This window comes from Vigna angularis, chromosome 6, assembly GCF_016808095.1.
Source record: "Vigna angularis cultivar LongXiaoDou No.4 chromosome 6, ASM1680809v1, whole genome shotgun sequence".
Taxonomy (NCBI): Eukaryota; Viridiplantae; Streptophyta; class Magnoliopsida; order Fabales; family Fabaceae; genus Vigna; species Vigna angularis.
Window position 1 is genome coordinate 23,888,349 of NC_068975.1, and position 22,400 is coordinate 23,910,748.

General features: G+C 30.3%; 2 protein-coding genes across 3 annotated transcripts; one reads left to right on the plus strand and one right to left on the minus strand.

Annotated features, from left to right (window-relative positions):
* The first annotated feature begins 2,444 nt into the window (after positions 1-2,444).
* Positions 2,445-3,804, plus strand: LOC108318754 (transcription repressor OFP4). Its single transcript, XM_017556027.2, has one exon. The coding sequence runs from the start codon at positions 2,531-2,533 to the stop codon at positions 3,674-3,676; it is 1,146 nt and encodes a 381-aa protein (XP_017411516.1). The 5' UTR covers positions 2,445-2,530; the 3' UTR covers positions 3,677-3,804.
* A 4,209-nt stretch (positions 3,805-8,013) lies between these two features.
* On the minus strand, positions 8,014-13,608 carry LOC108343228 (probable serine/threonine-protein kinase WNK4). 2 transcript variants are annotated; one of them, XM_052879313.1, is made up of 8 exons: positions 12,765-13,608; positions 11,606-11,678; positions 11,168-11,433; positions 10,664-10,887; positions 10,417-10,574; positions 10,024-10,327; positions 9,512-9,844; positions 8,014-8,631 (listed from the first exon to the last, which is right to left on the minus strand). In XM_052879313.1, the coding sequence occupies exons 3-8, from the start codon at positions 11,404-11,406 to the stop codon at positions 8,165-8,167; spliced, it is 1,725 nt and encodes a 574-aa protein (XP_052735273.1). In that variant the 5' UTR covers positions 11,407-11,433; positions 11,606-11,678; positions 12,765-13,608; the 3' UTR covers positions 8,014-8,164. The 2 variants fall into 2 exon arrangements, with proteins under 2 accessions (XP_052735273.1, XP_017436854.1); XM_017581365.2 differs by lacking the exon at positions 11,606-11,678.
* Between the last annotated feature and the right edge of the window lie 8,792 nt (positions 13,609-22,400).

The window sequence follows — 22,400 nt, forward strand, 5'->3', positions numbered from 1 at the left end:
AGTTACAAATTCAATTAAATTTTATTCTAGGTTAAAATAAAACTTTACTTCTTTTTATATGAAATTTTGGTTTCAATTTATGTTCTCAATTTCTTGCCAGTGTTTTTTTTCTTCTCAGATTTGTATAGACTTTTCGAGAATTTTTTTCATTTGTTGTATATGGGTTTGCTTTTGTTAGGTCTTTTTGTCTTTGTTTTTTTTTTTGTTTTTTTATGTAATAAAATTTTCATGATGCGATGACAGATACATAATAATGTATATCATGAGTATTATAAAAAAAGAAAAAGCAAATAAAAGGAATGCAATTGTTTAAGACATGTTTATGGATAAAAAGGCAAATTAAGTAATGATTCCTAAAGCCAGGAATTAGGGAATAAATGAAATCAGCATTGGCCAGTGTTTGCTAAATTCATTATTACATGTTTAATTTTGAATGCATGCATAGTCCAAACAAAGCGTGGAGAACCTGATTATGACTTTCAATCCTTCAACTGCCAACAAAATGTTCGTAATCACAACACCTCATAAATGTTCAAAAAATATCTTAATTATTTAGTCTCCTTTAATTTTAAATTTAATATTAAATAATCAGAATGAAAGTTAGAATATTATCTGAATATAAACATCTATTTAATTCGTACCGATAAAAAAAATAAACGGGTAAAATTATGTAATATTTTAAAAAAAAATTACGATATAACGTAAATGGATTAAATGTTTAAAAAGTGTTAGTCACTTTTAAAATAATGAGATATGAAATTGATGAAACTAAAATGATAAATGAAATTAAAAAAAAAAAAACTTAAAAAGAAATTCAAAAGTAGTGATGGACGGTAATCATGTTGCTTTTAGGATATTTAAAGTGACTTCAACCTACAAGCTACTTAGACGCCTATGCTCCATATAAGCTTTTAGCATGCAGCTTTTTAATATTATATCATGGTTTAATGTCTTAATAAGTCTCTATTTTTACCCAGAATTTCAAATAGGTCCCTTTTTTTTTTATCTCAATTGAGTCTTTATTTTTGTAAAATTGAATCAAATAGGACCTTTCCGTCAAATTGAAATGACGCCGTTAAGAAGGGTATGCTGACACTGCCAACATACCCTTCTTAACGGCGTCATTTCAATTTGACGGAAAGGTCCTATTTGATTCAATTTTACAAAAATAAGGACTCAATTGAGATGACGAAAAAGAAAGGGACCTATTTGAAATTCTGGGTGAAAATAGGGATCTATTGAGACATTAAACCTTATATTATTAACCCATTGATGCCATTTAACTTAGTAAAATCTACAATAAATAAATTACACCAAATGCATTAAATGATCCCAATAAAAAAATTAAATATGTTTTTGACCCTTTTGAAAATTGGAATTAATCTCTCTTCAAAACTTTGGTCTAATTTAGTTCCCAAACTTTAGAAAGTATGTGAATTTAGTTCTTTTAACTAAATTTTGTTAAATTTATTTGATGTTTCAAGTGCATTTCATGATAGCATTTGAGTTGTTTACACCGTTTGACACATTTTTGCTTTAATATTAACTAAAAAATGCATTTGAAACATCAAATAAAGTTAACAAAATTTAGTTAAAATGATTAAATTCACACATTTTTTGGAGACTAAATTGGTCCAAAATTTCAAAGAGGAACTAAATCTATTTTTCAATGAAAGTTAAGGAACCAAAAACATATTTAACCCTATGCTAGATTTTTATAAATAAAAAACTATTTTTATGTGTAAATATGTGATTTTTTTTAAAATTAAATTCTAATATTTAATCTCCAAATATATAGATAGACAGAAAAATATTAGAAAAATATCTAAACTAATGCTATACATAACAGGAAGTCAATAGTCCTAGTTTACTTTGGATTCCAGGTTAAAGTTAATTTAAATTTATATATTTTTTAATCTTTTAAATGATAAAATGGTGAAAGGAGTTTCATATTCAAACAGGAAATATCTGGAATGGAGATTCTGAATATGTTATCTCAACTTAAAGTGAAATCCATTTAGACATGAGCTGTTAGATTGATGGTTAATTCTTAAACAATGAGCTGGTTTTGTTTATCATTCTTTTGTAAATTTCTATGCAGAAATTAAGATTCCAAATATCTTTAGGCATCACCTTTGCATAAAACGAATAAAGTTTAGGAAAGGTTTGTTCTGGGCAGAATCTTCTTGTTTTACCATGGATTTTGTAACTGAGATGAACGTAGTAGATATGAAGAAAAAAAGCAAAAGCTAAATGCTGTTGTAATCTACAGACCAACATAGATCTGTGCATGTTTGCTGGAAGAAATGATGAGAAAAAGTAACTCGGTGGACATACCTGGTCCCCTTGCTTTTATTTTGGAACTTTTCTTATGCAGTGGACCACCAACTTTATTTTTTTCCTATTATAAACCATGTTTTCTGCTTCTCTAATCTTTCATTTCTCATGAAGTTGAACAATTCTGAGGTATCACAATAAAGAAACAGTGAGAGAAGAGAGAAGGCAAGGCTGTGCTTGTTGCATATCCTTGATGGGTAATAACAGGTTCAGATTGTCTGATATGATGCCAAATGCATGGTTCTATAAGCTCAAAGATATGAGCAAATCAAGGAAGAAAAATGGCCCTCATGTTATGAAGAACAAAGTTACCTCACCAACAACCTCCCAAAGGTCACAACCAAGATACTCTCACTGTTTCTCCATTGAACCGAACATAGCTGGTAAGTTATACAACTCTCCTATTTACACTAAGCACTCAGACAACATATTCATTGATTCACCAAGAAGATCATCTAAAAGAAGAACCAAGAGAAAAACCATTTATAAGCCTTCTCCCACAGTTGTCTCTTCACCAGTCATAGAAAGTTTTAGTTCTCATTCCACAAATTGGATTAAGCCAAATCCACCTCACTCTTCTGACTATTATCTCTCCTCCTCCCAGAGTTCTTATGAATCAAACTTCCATGAATATGTTTCATCTGAGTCTGAGTGTGACAAGTTCACTATTCCTGGCCTGCTTAATGGAGTAGCCTCTGAATGCAGTTGTAGAATTAGCTCTTCCACCAATGACATCATCATTGACATGAAAAATGAACCACTCACTGGAAATTCTCAAAATCTTGATGGGTTTGACACAATTTCACAATTAGGCCTTCCTCCAATATTGACAAAGCCAGTGAAGTTTGATGATAAGGTCATTGAAGCCATTGAGTTGAGAAGATCAACTAAATTTGATGAGGTAAATTCTCATCAATCTCAAGCTGTTAAAGTTAGCAAAGAGGAAAGCAGTAGAACTAAGAGAGACAGAAAAACCAGTCCAATATGTAGAATTTCCTCTGCTAATTCTACTGGTATAAGACTTAGAGTCAATTCTCCCAAACTTGCAAGCAAGAAAGTTCAAGCCTATTCAAGAAGGAGTGTTTCATCCAAAGCAGGCAAGGCCTCAGTGGATACAGGGTTTCCAGAGGGATTTGCTGTTGTTAAGTCCTCACTTGATCCACAAAGAGACTTCAGGGAATCAATGGTGGAGATGATAGTGGAGAACAATATCCGAGCATCAAAAGATTTGGAGAACTTGCTTGCATGCTATCTTTCACTGAATTCAAGGGAATACCATGATCTCATTGTCAAAGCATTTGAGCAAATTTGGTATGACATGGCTCTACTTGGAATGTAAAGATTTTAGAATTATCCAATGCATGTGTATAGTCTTGTAAGTAACACTTCTCTGGACCAACTTTTGTTCTGAACTCTCATATAATGCTGTATCAATCTTTCACAAATTAAAAAATGTAGTTGCCAAAAGGAATTTGAGTTCAAGAGTGTGCTATCAGCTCACTTACTTCACAACTAGCTATGGATGAATTGTGATTGATAACATCATAAAAGCACCAGTTTGTGATCCATTCTCTACCCATATGTCATGATGAGCAACAATCTGCTAACAAAAATAAATAAATAAATAAATATACTTTCTGAATGGCCCTGCCACTTCCTTATGTGGGTTTTGTTGTTCTAGTTGCTTGTGTTCATCTATCATGTCAAATTCCAATCGGATGTCCTTTGAAGACTTGATTGTGTCTATATTAAAGTCTTTTTAAATTACTAGTTGCAAAAGAAAAAAAAAGGTAAAAGAAAAGAAAACAGTCATCTTTCTTGTATCCCTCAGTGTCCGAAAAGTTGGTGCAATTAGACAAATGTTACTTCTGCAAAATAAATAGCAGAATTTACTTAGAATTAACATGACCAAGTGTTCCTTCAGAAAATAAAGAAATTAACAACCAAAGAAACAGATTTTTATTCTAATCACTATTTTTCAAGAATTTCCCCTTAACTAGTCCGTTTGTGAATGTTTGCTGTCAAATGATGAGATTTATTACCAGTGTTCCTGTAAGAACACAACACCAGAAAAAACATCAAACATATTTCTTCTTTTATAGTAACTTACTAACAATCCTCAAAGGTATGAAACTTTGAATAGTACATCATCACTAGCCCTTGGCCAACTAAAAACACTATGCTGGATTGGTAGTTTGGTACCAGTAGCCTTAACTCTTTTCCTAGTCAACCCTAGTAGACTCAAATATTTACCACAAATACATGTGCAAGTATAGGTAGTTCCTAAAAAATGTAACTGATCAAAACTTTACCATATTGGGAGAACTGAATTGGTCCCATTAATTCATTACAAATGTAACTGATCAGAACTTTACCATATTGTAAATTTCTTCATCTTTTGGTTCAATTTTTGGACTGCAAGTTATATATTTGTTGAACTATTTAGATTTTTTTTGGGATAAATATGTGGAATAGTTGGAATAAATATGTGGGCAAGAAGATAACATGTTGATGGCATTGTTTGTGGTGGGGAACAGAGAATAAAGATGAATCTGTGACATTTACATTTATCTATGAATCTACTATTCATCTGTCACGTATTGATGGATAATAACTTTATACTTGAACATGATAACAATTATTAGTTACTTTATACACTACAGAAGTCTCATTTCACTAACTAAATGAATCACAAACAATCTAAAAGAACTTAAGAAGCAATATTAACAGAGGTGAACACATTGTCTTATGAACCCCTGAAGTAGTCGCTTCCAACACCGACACTCCTTTGATATCCGTATGTAACAGTAACACAAGAAGGATGTTGTTCTTTTATACACACATGCCGACACTATGGATTTTTCTTCTTCTTAATTTTAGTTGTGAACTTTAAGATTGTGTAAATCATGTTGATGATAAGAAAAACTGTAGTTTAGATAAAACTTTGTCAACTCACTTAAACTGTTTCAATCACAGTGAGAAAGGTAACTACAACTTAGAAGCATAATCATATTATCAATTACGTTTTGTTTTAGTACTGATAACGTTAGTCATGAAAATCAGAGCCAATGGAGAAAAATGGAAGATGTAAAAACTGTAAACATGGGTTGAGTTGTGTGGAAATGGGAAGTGTTGAAGCAAATAAAGGGAAAAAAAAGGAAGAAAAGTTAATGCAGCAGAAGATGAGGACCACAAAATCATGACAACACAGGCTGTAGTAGAAATAATCAAAGGTGTGGGAGGACCACATTAGAGTGAGCAAAAAAGTCCACTTAGCCAACTAGACAGTGTTATAAGGTGAAAAATGTATCATAATTGCACATTTCATCACTCTCTTTAATTTACTTTTCTTTGCTAAAAGTTGATCAGTCTCTTTACACACACCCTAATGTTTGAGGTCATGTTTCTTTCAAAAATCCAGTAGAGACAGAAAGTTTGGATTTTAGATGGCCTCAAATTTTAGTGTTGTGGGACAAGTTCATGACTAGTCAACATAGAAAAAGTTGCATTCAACCCCAACCTCAAATAGAAAATTTGTTCACTTCCTAGCCTACTCCAACATGTGTTCAACTGAAATTATTAAACTTCATCAACAAGGGATTTGTGTGTCATAATTTTAGTTTAGCATGAATGTCAATTATAGCCAAAATAGTATGTTGTTGCATGTAGCAAATGAGTCATTCCACAGCTTTTATGATAAGGATTCACTGGTGTAAATGGGTCCATTGCTATAAATCTCATTTTACTATTAGTGAATTCTTGGAGTAGATCAAAAGGGTCAAATTTTTATGGTATTTCTTGGATTCAATATTAAGTAATTGGCTTAATTTTGGAAGTGTACCTTGAGTTAGCAATTATATCACATCCAAATTCAATAAGCCAATGATGAATTGATATGCTTTATGATGCTGTTGTCTTTGAAAAAAGCTTAATACTTGCTTCTTCTTAACCAAACAGTATCGTACATGATAAAGCTATTTACAAATAATTCAGTAGAAAAAAAAAACAAAAAAACATAAAATTTTAGTTGTTAAAATTAATTTATATTGAAGATAAAGTTAAATTCAGAAAATTTTTCTTCATTTTTCTTCATTTTTTTATAATTTTTCCGCTAAAAAAATGTCTTTTATCTGTTTTTATAAGAATTAAACACACAATCCCTGTTACGATTTGTTGACAGATAGAGAGAAACAGTTTTCAAATCATTTAAATCTTTACAATTTTATTTATTATGAAACGATTCGCGTCAATATATATGCCAGTCTACTTTAGATAAAGTCGATTATTATTTTCATCAAATATGAATATGATACTCTTTTTTCATTTTCAATTGACATATTTTTATTATTTTTTCCTTTCTTTTATTACTTCATTAATACTCTCTTTCTAAAACAGAGAGTAAAGTAAAAACAAAATATATGTTTAGTGCCTATTAATAAAAAATTTAAACTAATAAATTTTCTCAAATATTTATTAAACATTTTAAAATGAAAATTATAAAAAAAAAACAAAAGATAAAGTTTCCTTCCTATTATATTATATGCTCCAGGTTAAATACTGATAAAAACACATGGAATACATGTTTTTACATTTTTTATGATAATACAAATTAATAAAATTATTATTATTATGGTTATCATTATAATAAAAAAATTAAAACATTTTTTTGTAATTTTATTATAAATAGTTTTTATTTATTTTATAATAAAATAGTTAAATTTAAAATAAATGGTCAAATAAAATAACAAATAAAATTTTTAAAATAATTATTTTAGTTTGAAAAAACATTTATTTAGGGAATAAATTTTAAAAATATATGTAGATAAAAAAAAAGAAATATATATATCTATATCACTTTTTAACAAGTCTTCCTTGAACATGAAATATCATCTCAATAATTAAATGTATGTTATTTCATTTTAAATAATAAAGAATAAATTAAAATGGATTAATTTATTTATTTTAGGCATTTCAGAATTACAAATGTGCATTTAATTTACTAAAATAAGTTATTAGTAAATTATATTACAACTTAATTGATTATAAAGATGATTTAATTGATTATATCAACTAACTCAAGATTTTAGCAAACATATTTAATCAACTTAACAGTTTGAGTTTTGTAACTTTTTCTTCTTCTTCTTGAAATAATAAATTAAATAGTATGGCAAATTGTTTCTTGGTGTTTTGATAGGTGAAAATGAGTTGAATATAAAGTCAATAAATAGTTATTTGTATATTGGTTAAGACATACACTAAAGTATATAATAACTAATTGTATATTGTTTAAGATTCAATCATACATTGTAAGTAAAGTTTACGTGTGAAATTAGTAATTAGGAAAATAAGTTAATGCACAATCATCTCATGTAATTAACATCTTATTTGAGAGTAATTGTCTCATGTTTGCCATGATGGCTAATTTATTATTTAGTTTGCCTTGGGAAATTTTCTTGATTGTTTGTTTATAATTAGAGACATCTTTTTATAGTTTATGATGCGTTTGAAATCTCTACTATTTTTGTTGTTTTTTTAAAATACTTTTAAATGAATATTTTTTATTAATATTTGTTAGTAAAGTGAGATGCAGATTTGTTAGTAATTTTTACAATACAAAACAATTTCCAAATAGTTTATATTCATATATATTATTTACAAGTTATATTAACAAATTCATAATTTAACTTCTTGAAATTACCATATTTTGTGGATGTTTGTAGCCATGAAACATACATTCCAACAGACTCTATATCATTTGCTCTTATCCATGACACAGAATTTATCCATATTTTCGTATTTGATTTGAAAGCTGAAGACAGAGTCACTTTCAAATTTTTTTTTCTCTCAAGTTTTTTCCCTTCGTACTTGAAGAGTTCACATCGAAAGCAGCACATGCTGGATTTGAAATTTTGTTTGTAACCTGATAAGGTGTCACAAATCCAATATTTTCCACAGCTCCAACTGTCTTGAATCTTCTTTTGTTTATCTCTTCAACCAGTGATCTGTGCAGTAGCTGGCTTCTCGTATCAATTAATGACTTGTTCCTAGTTAGTCTGCGATTGTCTATCATCCTGTTACTTTTGCCAGTAGAAGGTGTTTGTGGTCCTGCCAGAATTTTGTGGTCTTCATTAGGGTAAAATCTAGTACACATGTGACTCTTTATGATGAGGTCTTTATCTTTTCTTCTAGAACCCTTATGATGTTCCTCCTCCTCATCCATTGAACACATGTTGTTTGAGTTCGAACATATCCCATGTGAAGAGCATATTGAACTTCCATCATCAACTATATCACCTGCAAATAATAGTACACCAAGGTTACCACAGAAACTAGAATTAGTTAAAAACAATATGGTTCATTTCCTCAATGTCATTGTTCTAAAATACACTATATTTTCATCAGGACTTCCTACGTAATTCATGCCCACCATAAAACTTAACTAAGATATCATGGTTCCCTTTTCAATTACGTGAAAGATTTCATGACACCAAGCCTACAGTCTTGCTTTTGCTCCTTCCCAAAGTGAAGTTTCTAACAACTCATTGCTATTTAAGTCCCCAAAGATAAAAATGTTAGGAATCCAAGTATGAATTGAAAGTCTCACATTGAGTAGTTTAGTGGTATAAAAGAAAAACAAGATCCATAAACATTAAGTTTTAAGATTTTATGTTGGAAGTGGTGCCGGATCTCTTATATGGACAACTCATATCTCGGAGTTGGAAGTCTCATATTGAATGGTTGAGTGGTATATAAGAAAAAAAAGGACCCATAAACATTGAGCTTCAAGGTTTTATGTTGGAATTGGTGTTAGGTCTCTTATATGGACAACTTATATCTCAGGGGTGGTCAATCTATCCATTTTATCCTTGGAAATTTGAGTGAATAACTGCAAGTAAAGAAAAAAAACTCTAGTTTTCATTGTTTATTACATGAATCTTGTGAAAAGTATAAAGTAATATAATTCATTTAGGTACACTAGATCAGTGGATCAAGATTGAATCACACAAATGAATTTCACACTACATTCAACTCCAAATCATGTTAGATTTGTAGGTCCTTTTCAATTATAAGTTGCTCAAATTGATTATTTCTATTCAATGTTTGACTTCCTATTCACACTTGCACACTTCACAAGTAGCTATTGTTGTAGGGGGTAGGGACAATGGAGACATACCATTGAGCCAATGATATCCATTCAATAAGTCATCCACTCTGTTGACTGAGCCTAGTATTGATTCTAGGGATGATGAGCAAGAAGAAATAGAGTGGAAATGATGCTGAGGATCTTCATTGTCCTTGTCATCATTATAACTGTATGTATGGCAGCTCTCTGGACAGTTACTATTCCTCCATTTCGGCAGCAGCACAGATATCTCTCCTTCAATCATACGTGCAATATCAGATGGCTCCAAATCTGTGATTTCCAACTCTTTCACCATCTCTATTGCAACATCAACAGGGGTGTCTGTGTAAATGTCAAAGGGAAAGTATACATTCCTACAGGAACCTGTGAAAATTGTACAAAATTTTATCATTACTTCAATTAAGCGATCAAGTTCATTTACCAAACAAAAGTAAATGTTAAGGTGAAAGTGTGCTTGCAGACATGTATTTAAACAAGCTCAGAATAGATTTTTCTCTATAACGAATGAAAGAGGATATCAAGAGTCAAGTAAATATCGATACCATCCTTCTCAGAAATTTTCACTTTGAGAAAGATAGTGTCATCTTGTGAATTCAGCTTCCCAGTTATTGACATTTTAGTCATTGGTAAATCATCACTCAGTTGAAGTTTTTCCATTTCGCTGTAATTTAGAAACGGCTTCTGAATTCTAATCTTTGCCATGGATGATTCATCATTAGACAAAAGAAATGGATCATGCAACAATTCTTTTGCAGATGGTCTCTCTGCTGCAGCTATTAGACATTTGCCAATAAACTTTTGTGCTTCTGTGTCTTCAATCCTGAAAAACGCTGCTGGTAGCTTCCCCTGAGCATAAGCCAGAAAAGTTGCGTATATATAAAATCCTACATATCTCTACTGACATTTTCAAACCTTAAACCACGATGAGAACTTACTGATGTTACTTTTTTGTATATCTGTGCAGGGTTAGTACATTCACTGTATGGATAATCAGATGTAAGCATTTCCAAAACACACATGCCAAATGAGTACACATCAACTAGTTCATTGTATTCTTCCTCATACAATTCTGGTGCCATGAACTCGGGAGTGCCTAGGACAGTGGAAAAAATTCAACACAACAATTGAAGAGTTTCAGCAGTCAATATTTTCAACATTTATTGGCAGGAAAAAGATAAATACCTATAACACTGTGAGCTGGTTGGGAACCATGGAGAATTGCTGCTAGACCCAGGTCACCAATTTTCACTTGTCCAAGATGGCCATTGACAAATATATTGTCACATTTGAGGTCCCTATGAATTACTGGAGGATCATGTTCATGCAGATAAACAAGACCCTGTAAGATTTGCCGAGCCCAACTCTTTATTGCTCTCAGACCTATGTGCTTATATTTCTTCCGGTATCTGCATAAGTCACAAACTAATCAGTTATAGTACTTTTTATAGTGATTTAAAGGTTAATTCTGCAATCATGCATGGATATCATGTAAAGTTAAAATAATTCAAGTAATCTAACAATACTAAATGTGCTGGCCATGAAACTACATATCCCTATCATATGGAGTTTAATATATAGTATTCCATCGATGTACACATTAACATAGAATGATTCTGAACACCATCATACTAAAATGTGAAGGTTAAACGAAAGGAGGAATGTGATTTTAGTCAGAAAGGAAGTTACTCTCTTAGAGTCCCTGAAGTAAACATTTCTGTGATGAAGTTGAAGGTCTTATTGTTGACATCAATCCAAGAGGTGTAGAATCTCATGATGGATTGGTGCTTGAGGGTGCTGAGGAGATGAACCTCTAAATAAAGCCTCTCCAAGTCCTCTGGTTTTCGAAATGCATCATTCAGTTTGACCTGACTCCATGCAACCTCTGTTCCAAGAACCTCATCAATTGCTTTATACACTGTCTTCATTGCCCCTTTTCCTAAAATATCTCCAACCTAATCACATAAAAACACCTTTTTTTACATCAAATCATCTCTGTGATGGTATCCAAATTTCCATAAGACTTGAAGTAAAGAATTAACAGAAATTCTATGCATAGCTCCTTGAAATAGAATTTAGAAATTGTTTAGACTTGGGTCAAACCAGGAAAAGGAGAAAAGAAATTACTGTTGAAATGATGATTTCAGTCAACACCACATAGTTTTACAGCATAACGTCCATGACATCACTGCTTATAAATCTTGCAAATATCAAAAGAAAATTCAAATACTTCCTTTTTCAGTAATTAATGCATATATCAGTCCCACTTTTAAAATTCCAGTCCTACATAGTCCCATATATCCACCCTTTTTGGTAATTCAATATCTGTTATATCACATTTGCAATATATTTTCACAATTATGATAAATTCAGATGATATTAAAGGGAAGTGATTGATCAATTTTTTTTTAAGATAGCATTCCACAAGCCTATCCCTTTTTTAAGAAATCTACAAACGGATATGGTTTATTCTAGATTCATTTTCAATTGTTAATTTGTCTGCCTCAAGTAAAGGATTGGTGCAAAACAATCCCAGTAATTTAAGCCGGGAATATTTGCTGCAGAAATCAAATTTCTTAGGATGACAATGCTTTCACTTGCACACATTCAAAAACAATCATTTGCATATTGAATTTACACAAATATCCTTTCTTAAATGCCACAAATCTGCTGTAAATGGGTAAGCATGCAGTGAACGATGGCTATTTAAAGTAGACTCACACTACACGTACAAATATCCTGTAAAGTTATTCAACCACTCAAACAGATTGCCCAAAAGTAATAGAAGTTCAACTCCAGAGGATTCTGCTATGAAAATTGAGACAAAATAATGAGTCATAAGAAATAACAAGTTTGACAAATTTATACGCAGGACCTTAGTCGCTTTTGATACTATTTCCTAATCAGAATTTATAGTTTTTATACAGATAGGTGAAACTTAAATTCTATTTAGAAAACAATAACAAAAGCATCTAAAATAGAGCATCTAAGTTTTGTCCCGAGATGTCTAATCATTTGGCATTTGATTACCCACGTTATTTTTTGAATCAGTTCTTTCCATCAGCTATCTAAGATTTCACTAAAATCTAGTAACACAGTATCACAGCTCAGTGAGCTCACTAGAGACAAAGAAATACCAGGAAGTTGTTTCCCCTTTTATACACACAAAAAAAGTACCTTTTTAACATTCAAATAACAAAAAACCAATCCAATTTCGAACAAGATTAAAATATTCACAACATATTTGCAAATGAAAAGCCACAAAATTATATGATTCAGAACTTACCCGAGCATATCTACCATTTGGGTCGGTTTCAATGTAACGAGGCTCAGCTTTGCGATCATCTCTATACCCTTTATTGGAATACATGTAGAATTCTTAACTATACACTCCAACTAAGTAACTAAACTAAAAATCACCAAAACTTCGAAAGCTATTGTCTGCAGACAACAACTTCAGTGCAAAGAAAGTTGAAAAGCAAAGAACAAAAAAGCGGTTCGTTCTATTCTCCAAGGTACTTGCAGAATCCTAAATCCGAGGTTTCCCCTCGTGGTAAACGTGGGAGAAGACCCCAAAAAACAGCCAAAAAAGCCTCGAGTGATCAACACACTGCATTATCCTACCCATTTTCACACCAACCGCGCATGTCAAGGGATCATAGTCCTTAGCAACCATTTGATTAAGTTTGCTCGTTCGTTTTGAAAACAGAAAAGTGCAGAGAGAGATAGAGAGAGGGAGTGGAGCTGCAAGATTTGACAAGATAAGACAGGTGAGAAGAAGGGAATAAACTGATAATAATCTTCCTATGAAACCGACATGTTCCTGTCACTGCCCTTCGTGTGTCAAAAAATTTGAAGGCGCATAAGATACTTGTGGCTTTTGGTAAGGGTCAGTTTAGGCCATTCACAGGGACCATTCACAAGTGGAAGTGGTTATGAGAAACAGTACACGGAACTTGAAGAATCTATGGCAACACTTTTGTGTAACCATTTGTGAACGTCAGTGGAAAAGAAAGCAAAGAGAAAACAAAACCCAGAAAGGGAAACAGAAGAAGAAAGTTGGGAGAGATAAAAAGAATTGAACTTGGAAACAGTGGAGAAGATTGAGAAAGAGAATTCAGAACAGAGTGAAACTAGAATGTGTGGGGGGTATGTATATCAGGTGGTGGTGATAGTGTGGGCCAGGGTGTGGACCCCAGTTTGAGATGAGGTGGCAACGTTTGAGGCTTGGTGATTGTGTCATGTGTTTTGGAATTTGAAGGATGACGAGGTTGACTTTGGGTTGTCTTGTTTCGTGATACTGTTTTTCGTTTTGTCTTCTTTTGGTGTGGATAATCTTTGATATTTTTCTATGCTTATCCTGATCTTTGACCTTTATTTACGTTGTCTATGGAAATTTTGGCTTCAGATGTATAGGTCATATTTGGTGCCCATTGCAACTAGACACAGATTTTCATCTAAGTAAACACCAATAATTATACATTCATAAATAGGTATAATTATATGGTGAAAAAACGGGTCAATTTCACCTCTTTTGGCCCGATTTATTATTGGTCATTTATATATCATAAAAGTTAAACCTTCTCTTAAATATGCCCTAAATATATAATTTTTTGAGAATGTATTGCTTGGTATGGATGGTGTGGAGTTGTAGTGTTTTTTATGGCATAAAGGAAAGCACAATCTAAGGCTGGTAGGAGCCAGCCAGTTGTTTTCTAAGTGAGAGATGAAGAAAAAGATGATAATGATTAATTGAATAGTTTAGTAGCTAAAAATAGTTTTCAACTATTATCTTAATAAGAGTCTATGGCCACCATATCTAGATATGCTTTCACAGGAGATTGTTTAATCGATGGTCAAATGAAATACTACTCTATCGTTTTCAAATATCTATTCTTACTTTTCAGACTCACATGTCTTGTATGAGTGTTTGAATTTGAACAAAATTCATTTCATTTATTTATATAAACAACTTCCTATACTCTTTTAGTTTCACAAGTATTTGCTTTATATATAAATATATAAAGGGTTCAATGATTTCGTCATGAAAATATAATTGTTTCAAAATGATTTCTACAATTCTTTCGGCTTTTCTTTGTGTGTAAAATGCTCTAAAATATTGTTGGGCGTGTATGATTTTTAAAATAAAGAGATTAATTAATATATTTTCGCTTTCAAACTTTAAAAATAATTAATATAGCTTTTTTAACTTAATAATATTAACATTTTTTAAAGTATCAAATTATGTTTTATGAATCTTTTATCCAATTTGACACGTTGAACTCAAATGTCAATATAAAACACTAATATATAAAAAAATTAACATAATTAGATTAAAAAACTATATTTATTTTTAAAGTTTGAGAACCAACACTAATACGAGATGATCTTTTAGCGTCTAGCATTCAATGTTAACTCAGAAAAAAGTGAACGTAAAAAATGATATTTTTGTAAATAAAATGAACAATTAGACATCGGACTATCCATGTAGTTGATGTCATATATACTTTAGATGTTTATTATATGGGTGCCAACATTATATGAATTTTTTTATCGTTAAAAAACTTAACTGAAAATACATTTTTTGTACACGTATAGTGTTCAATAATACATGGACTAACATCATATTCTTTTTAAACATTTAAAAAAGTCAGTTGGAAAAGGAATGTTCACGAAGAGTTTGACTTCAGAAAGTCAAAAAATTAAAGAGTTTGACGTGAAAAGTTAGATGGAAAAGAAATTTTTATATATTTATTCTTAAGGAATTGAATGTACCTTATAAAATCTCTTTTTACTCTACGAACTTTTTACTATTTTGTATTCATCTTCTAAGCTTCCTTCATTCTTTTGGATTAATGTAAAAAAATAAAGTCAGTTAAAATAATTTTTATATGTATATTTTATTGACCATGGGTCCACATATGAATGGACCACAGTTATGGATCCAATGACTAGCTTACTTGTAAGAATCTCCACATGTTTCTTAGCTAAGTTATCCAATGTGAGAATCTACCGGTAGGTAGGCGGTATCTTAACTTGTTGAGCAACTTGATTATCAAAGAATAAATGCGGGTTTTAGTATGAAAAACATAATACTCGGTATCCAATATTCGGTAACAATTAATGATAGTTGATCTTACTCATTTAGTTGTCAATCCTTAATATCCAACTAAGTGATCCATCCTTCCTAAAGTACCTGGTATCTATTAGTTATATTAATTACAAGTTACTTAACATTAAGTATTCGACAAATAAAAATACGTCAATAGATTTTTAAAAAAACTTGTAATATATTGACGCTATTCTATAAAAATACGTCAATACTATCACACTTAATTATCAGTTAAATATATGAAATTTGAAAAACATTATCGAATACGCAGGAAACAAACTTTAATTATAAAATTCACAAAATTATGATACTATTATATATATATATATATATATAATCAAATTATTAGGAATGCAAAGTAAAAGTTTTCACATTAAGAAAAAATAAAAATTAAATAAATGTATAAGAAAAATAAAACCCATAAATATTAAATTTTAAATTTTATGTTGAAAGTGATATAAGATATCTTATATGAACAATTTCAGATGTAGTCCATCTTCCTTGTATAAAAATCTAACACAAATATGTTTTTGATTTTCATAGCAAATATAAATTGCCATTTTCTAAAATTTTTAGTATTTCTTATATTCTCCAAAATAACAAATATGTTAAAAAAACATTTATAAATTTTGTTAGGTCTTTTATATTTAAGCGGATGAACGGTTAAATACTAGTTAATAACGGATTTGAACTTGGTTAATAATATGACATATATTTATCATTTTAGAAGACCAAACAAAGTTTTAGAAAAAATAAATAAAAATGAACATTTGGAAAGAGATTTGTACTTTAAAATATAGTATTAGTTAGTGTAGTGGCGTGGTGGGATTTTTTTTTAACATTATCAAAGATGATGGGAAAATGGGTATCATAGTAAAAAGTAATGACTTTGAATAAATCACATTCATGGAACACATGATGGAAAATAAACTCTTGTTAATTTTCAACAGATTGCTTTTGGGGAAGTTCATTTAGGAATATGAATGTTTATATATAAGTAGTTTAGGTATGTTTTTGTGAAAAATATTATTGTTGTAACTTGTTGCTAGATGTTTGGAGTCAAAATTGTTTTTTTATGTCCAATATTTAAAAAAGGTTAAAGATATAAAGGAGAATTTATCTTTTTAATAAAATTAAAAGTTTTTGTTTATAATTGTAGAGACTAAATTATTTTAGAATTAAATATATTTTTAGGTTTTGTATTTATGAATTGAAATTCCACTGTTCATATAAAATTCATCTTATATTTTATTAATTTTATTAGTGTATGAAATACGTCTTTTAGAATCAACAACATTAAATTTTAATATTTAACGGTCATGTTAACAGGATTAAAATGTCACACATGTAATTTAAAAAAAAATACATATTTTTTGGAGAGTATATTATATATTACTAAAATACAAATATAAATTTATATGAATTTTTTAAAAAGTTAAATTTTAATTTCGTTTATATAAATAAATTTTATATGAATTTTGATATAGAGACTAATTTCAATATCACATATAAATATAGAAATTAAAAAGATACTTTACCCTTATTTAATATATATTATATTGAGCATTTTGATGTAAAACCCTAAACTTTTCATTTATCTCCAAAAATACTATCAAATATTGATATTGCCATAATCTCCCAACAGTGAAAATGAACTATTAACTTTTTAATTGAATGACCCAACTCACTACTCATGTTTTTAGACATGAAATCCGTCTCATAATATTTCACAACCTTAAAACAAAACATATAAATAAAAAATAATTAAATATATCGTATAAATGATTGATTAATACTAATCCAATTTAATTATACATAATGAAATTTTGACAACAAATGCATTTTTAATTGAACAACCCTGAATTAATCAGTAGGTGCTTGTATTTTGTTAGATGTCAATTTACCATTTTTTTAATCTTCTCGAAGTTCAATGAACAGTGCGTAATTGACTGTTCAAACACACTTTTAAACATTTTCCAACCATGATTGTTGCAGGTGTTGATGGGTTTATTTATGACACTGTCAAAACAAGAAAAATGAATTATTTAATAATCATTAATTCTTAGAAAATAATTTCATTAAACTGCATTAAATACTTATCTCAATGTGTTCATCTTTACAATTTCAACAAGCAAAAGATAAAATAAAATATTAAAATGATACTTGATGATAAAATTACTTTTTTTAGTGCACAAACAAAAGGAAATAATAGTTTTTAATAAATTAAATACTTTAAAAAATTATCAATACATCACACATAATATTAATTCATGAACACAAATCCACTTTAGCCTCTCTATTTTCTAAAAATACAAAAATCTGCATTAATATGTTGACACAAAGGCTCAATAAATTAAAAATGAATTGGTAGGTGAAATCATTAATCTATATATTTCTATTGTTTTATGAATCCAACAAATATATTATATTTTATAATCCCTAAATACTAACAACGAATAAAAAAAATAGTTTTAAATGGCGTACATAAGAAAATAAGAATAAATTTAAACGAAATCTTACTTATAAAAACAAAAATTACATTTTAATCAATTATTAAAAAATCATAAATTAATAAGTTTTTGCAATAACTACTCTATCTTAATAATATGAAATTTAATTAAAATTAGGTCTCTACTGTTGCATTGAAATTAGGTCTCTACTGTCACATTTCCATATATTTTTTCTGCAATTTCTTAAATGGAAAATTTCTCACTTTATAATTAAATGTGACTTTTATTTTCAATCTGAAATTGTTTTTTTTTATAATTCCAAAATCAGTTTTTTGAATAAAATATAAATTTTCAACTAGTTTGAAAATAATTTTTTCATAAAATAAAAGTTTCCAAATTGTGTAATTTGGTAATATTTTTTAGAAAGTTTTCTTTTTCAGATTATACAATTTGATCTTTTGATCCAACGTGAAGAGCTAATATTTCTTGGACGTGAGCTAGGCTTCTGGCCCAATATACAATTGAGACCTTTTCTCCCTACACCACCATAATTTCTAACAGCACCACATACCTTTTAATATCATCATTTTATTCTTCATCAAGGTGACTTTCGAATTACTTGTTATGAAAATCTTTCAGAAAAATATTTATGAAATTTATAAAACATTATTTTAAAACAGAATTTTTTAAACGCATAAAATACATTATGAAACAAGTTTTTCAGAACAAAATTTAAAGAACAAGTTTGTGAAACATGAAGTGCTTTTCAAAATGTACTTTTAGAACCAAACTTATTAGAACAAAATTTTAAGAATATACGAAATGGATTATGAAGCAAAATTTCTGAAACAAGTTTTTTCAAAATATACATAATACTTTCTAAAACTAGATTTTAAGAATTAAGTTTGTAACTAAAGTTACCGATATTTTACTCCTTTCACTTGCACTATGGGATTGCAATTAATAATTATAGAAGTGCATGAAGAAAAAGTGGAAATTGATAGTATAATGACTTTACTACAGAATTTAACATACAGGAAAAAACGATTAGATATCTGACTTCACGTTTTGGATATGATATTCTATTATAGGCTATATATAGTTCTATTGAAAATAAATTTGTTTTTAATTAATGGTAGGTGAAAAATAAAGGTTAAATAAGTTTCTTTAGATTTTCAAATTTAATTTTAGCATAAAAAAGAAAAGGAATAGTCCAATATGTTTTTAATTATTACAATCCTTATCATGAGTTCTAAGAGTTTATATTTATTACATCTGATTATACTCTTTATATAAGACATGTTATAAGAAGATATTTTGAAACTTTTTTTCTTTTTAATTAGAGAAATGTCTTTTTTTAATTGGCATTCCTTACCATTAGTTCAAGGATTATCTTTACCTCTCACAATACTCTTCATTCAAAAACTTCCATAATAAAAAACAATATCTATGATAATAAGTAGAATCAATATGTTTGATATTATGTTATAATTTGATTTATGGGTATGCTACTTCAGGATTATAAGTTAGAAAATATAGGATTTTAATAAGTAAAGACAATATTTTTTGTAATAATTAGAATTAATATATATATATATATATATATATATATATATATATATAATATTATGATATGATTTGATTTTTTTTTTAATATGTTGCCATCAAAATCAATTATTTTTTTTTATTGTTCATTATAATTAAGGATAGAGTTACGTTTGTTTGTATTACGATCTTTGTGTATACAAGTACATACTCTCTCATGTAAAAAAGAGGAAAAAAAAGAAAAATTTCTACACCTTTGATGAATCTAAATAAAAACTTAAAAAAAGAGGAAAGAGAGTAAATGAATTGGAGTGTAAGAAACAAAATAGTGAGTTATGTTGTGTTTAAATGAGGCAATTTAAGAGAGTAATTCATTTATTTGGAGAACTTGAAATTATTTTAACTAAAATGACTTGTTTGGATGAGGAAATTAAAAGAAAATTAAATTTTAGTAATTTTAAGAAGGTATTTCAAATAACTAAAATAATAAAATTTGAATTCATATAAAAAAGAAGGAAATTGAAATTTCACAAAGTTGTGAAGTTTCTTATTGGTTAGGATAAAAAAAGTTCATAGGTCGAAAAAGTCAACTCATATCGACTTTCAACTCAGGTTGAGTCATTTCGACATCTAGTTTGAGTCAAATCGATTCGAGTATGAGCTCATACTAACTTGACTCGACTTCGAACCTATTCAGCTTAACCTTCAATCTGAGCTTATTCGCCTCAACCTTCGACTTAACTTGATCTTTGACTAGTGTCAAATAATCTCAAACTTCATCCATGATTGACTCGTCGACTTAGCTTGACTTTCAGCCAAGGTCAACTTGTCTTGCCCTTCGGTCAAGTCGACTCAGCTCAAACTTTCGCCTGAGTCAACTCGGTTTGACCCTTCGACTCTGATAGGTTGTCGTTGAAGCTATCAAATTAATACTACTTTTCAAGGCAACTTCAGTATTGCCAAGTAGTATTCAAGAAGGTAGATAGGACTAAAGTAACCCTGAGTCGTCTCCTAACGAACACAAAATTGCTTTTGAATATCTGACTCTTACGAATGTTATGCAATGCTTATGGATAAAAGTAATGTTTGGAGAATGTTTAAAGAACAAATAAGAAATTTAAAAACAGTTACGATGAAATAGGCTAATTCCACTACTTTTCCAAGATAGATTCATCATCAGTTATTCACAGATAATTGTTCAATTGATTATTGTTTAAGTTTCAAATTAATTAAAGTACATTCTTAATTAATTTGAGGGCGATCATGCATTTAACCAAAGTAAATTCTCAATCAAATGCAAAACCTTTCTAGATTATTCACAATAAATTCAACCAACGTACATTCTCAATCAAATTCTATTGTGTTTAATCATGTCTATTCTTAAATCTCCTAACCAAGTTAAAAGTTAATCAATCAAAGTAAATTCTCAATTGATTATAGTTGAAATTATTACTACCAACCAAAGTACATTCTCAATTGATAGTAAAAACCATTTAATCATATGAAAGTTCCTAAATTAAATCAAAGTAAATTCTCAATTAAACCTAGAAACCCTAGAACTCATATAATCAATATGCATGTAGATTCAAACACATTATGATGCAAAAATCTTTACTTTTAACAAGATAGAGAGATGAAAGACATAGAGAGAGAACACTTAAATCAATAATCAAAATAAACAATTGCATTAACTTAACGTAACCTCAGAATCCATCAGGAAATTACAGCAGAATAGCCCTAGATGCTTACTCTCCATGAATGGAGTTGAATACAATATGAAAGAAAAGTGAGAGGAGTACCAGAGAATGAATGAAGTGCAGTCTCCCTTGGGTCTCTTTATATAGGGCTTGATTGGGCTTGGACTCTTAATATTTAGTTGACAGAATCTTTTATCTTATATCTTCCAAATAACTAAAAGATTTGAATAATTATAACATTATTTGGAAGATATTTTCGGTTGATATTCTCTAATTAAATTAATTTAACAACTGAACTTTATCTTTTAACTTTTCTAACTTTCCAAAATTGCACAAATGCCCTAAAATTTCCCCTATCTACACTTTAGCCCTTTCAGAATTCTCCAAATTTGCACCAGAACCCCTGTTGACCAGCTCTGACCGGAGAAAGGACGCGGCCAATAACGCGCTGCCACGTGGCATTCCCCCTTTACCAAATTAGGGTTCAGATTTGGGGAAAGGACTTGCTATTCGACGCTGGAGAAGATGACGATGCGAGATGGTTGCGGCGGCCATGGAGGTTCACGATGAAGGCTGACGCGTGTTGATGGTGACCGTGCGGTGTGGCAGCGGGAAGAACTCACAGAGGCGCGATGACGATGAATGTTGCGGCGACTTCGAACCCTTGCGCGAAGGAGAAGGAAGGTGGCGGCGGTCTTGCGGCGTGGTTGCGGTCATGGCAACGGCGAGGATCGCGAAGTGATGACGGCTTTGGGTGGCATTCTGCAGCGGCGTGATGGTGATGATTTTAGAGGAGGAGGCGTACAGTGCTCCCGCGATGGTGGATGAAGAACTCGCGTCAGGTCTCGCGATGGTGGTCTCGCCGTTAATGGCGCGGTTTCATGGCGGCGTGGTTTCACGGTGGCGCCACAGCATGGTGGTGACGAGCGTGGCCTTCCGGCGAGAAAGGAGGGAGAAGAAGTTGGCCGACGATGAGGATGGTACGGCGGAAGCGGAACGGCGGCTTACGGCATTGGCAGCTAGGGTTTCTGTGGAGAAGGTGGAGAAGATTATGCTCATGTGTTAGGGCTGAGTGGTGTGTTCTGATTGGTTCACTAGTTAGTGAAAGGATCAGTGAT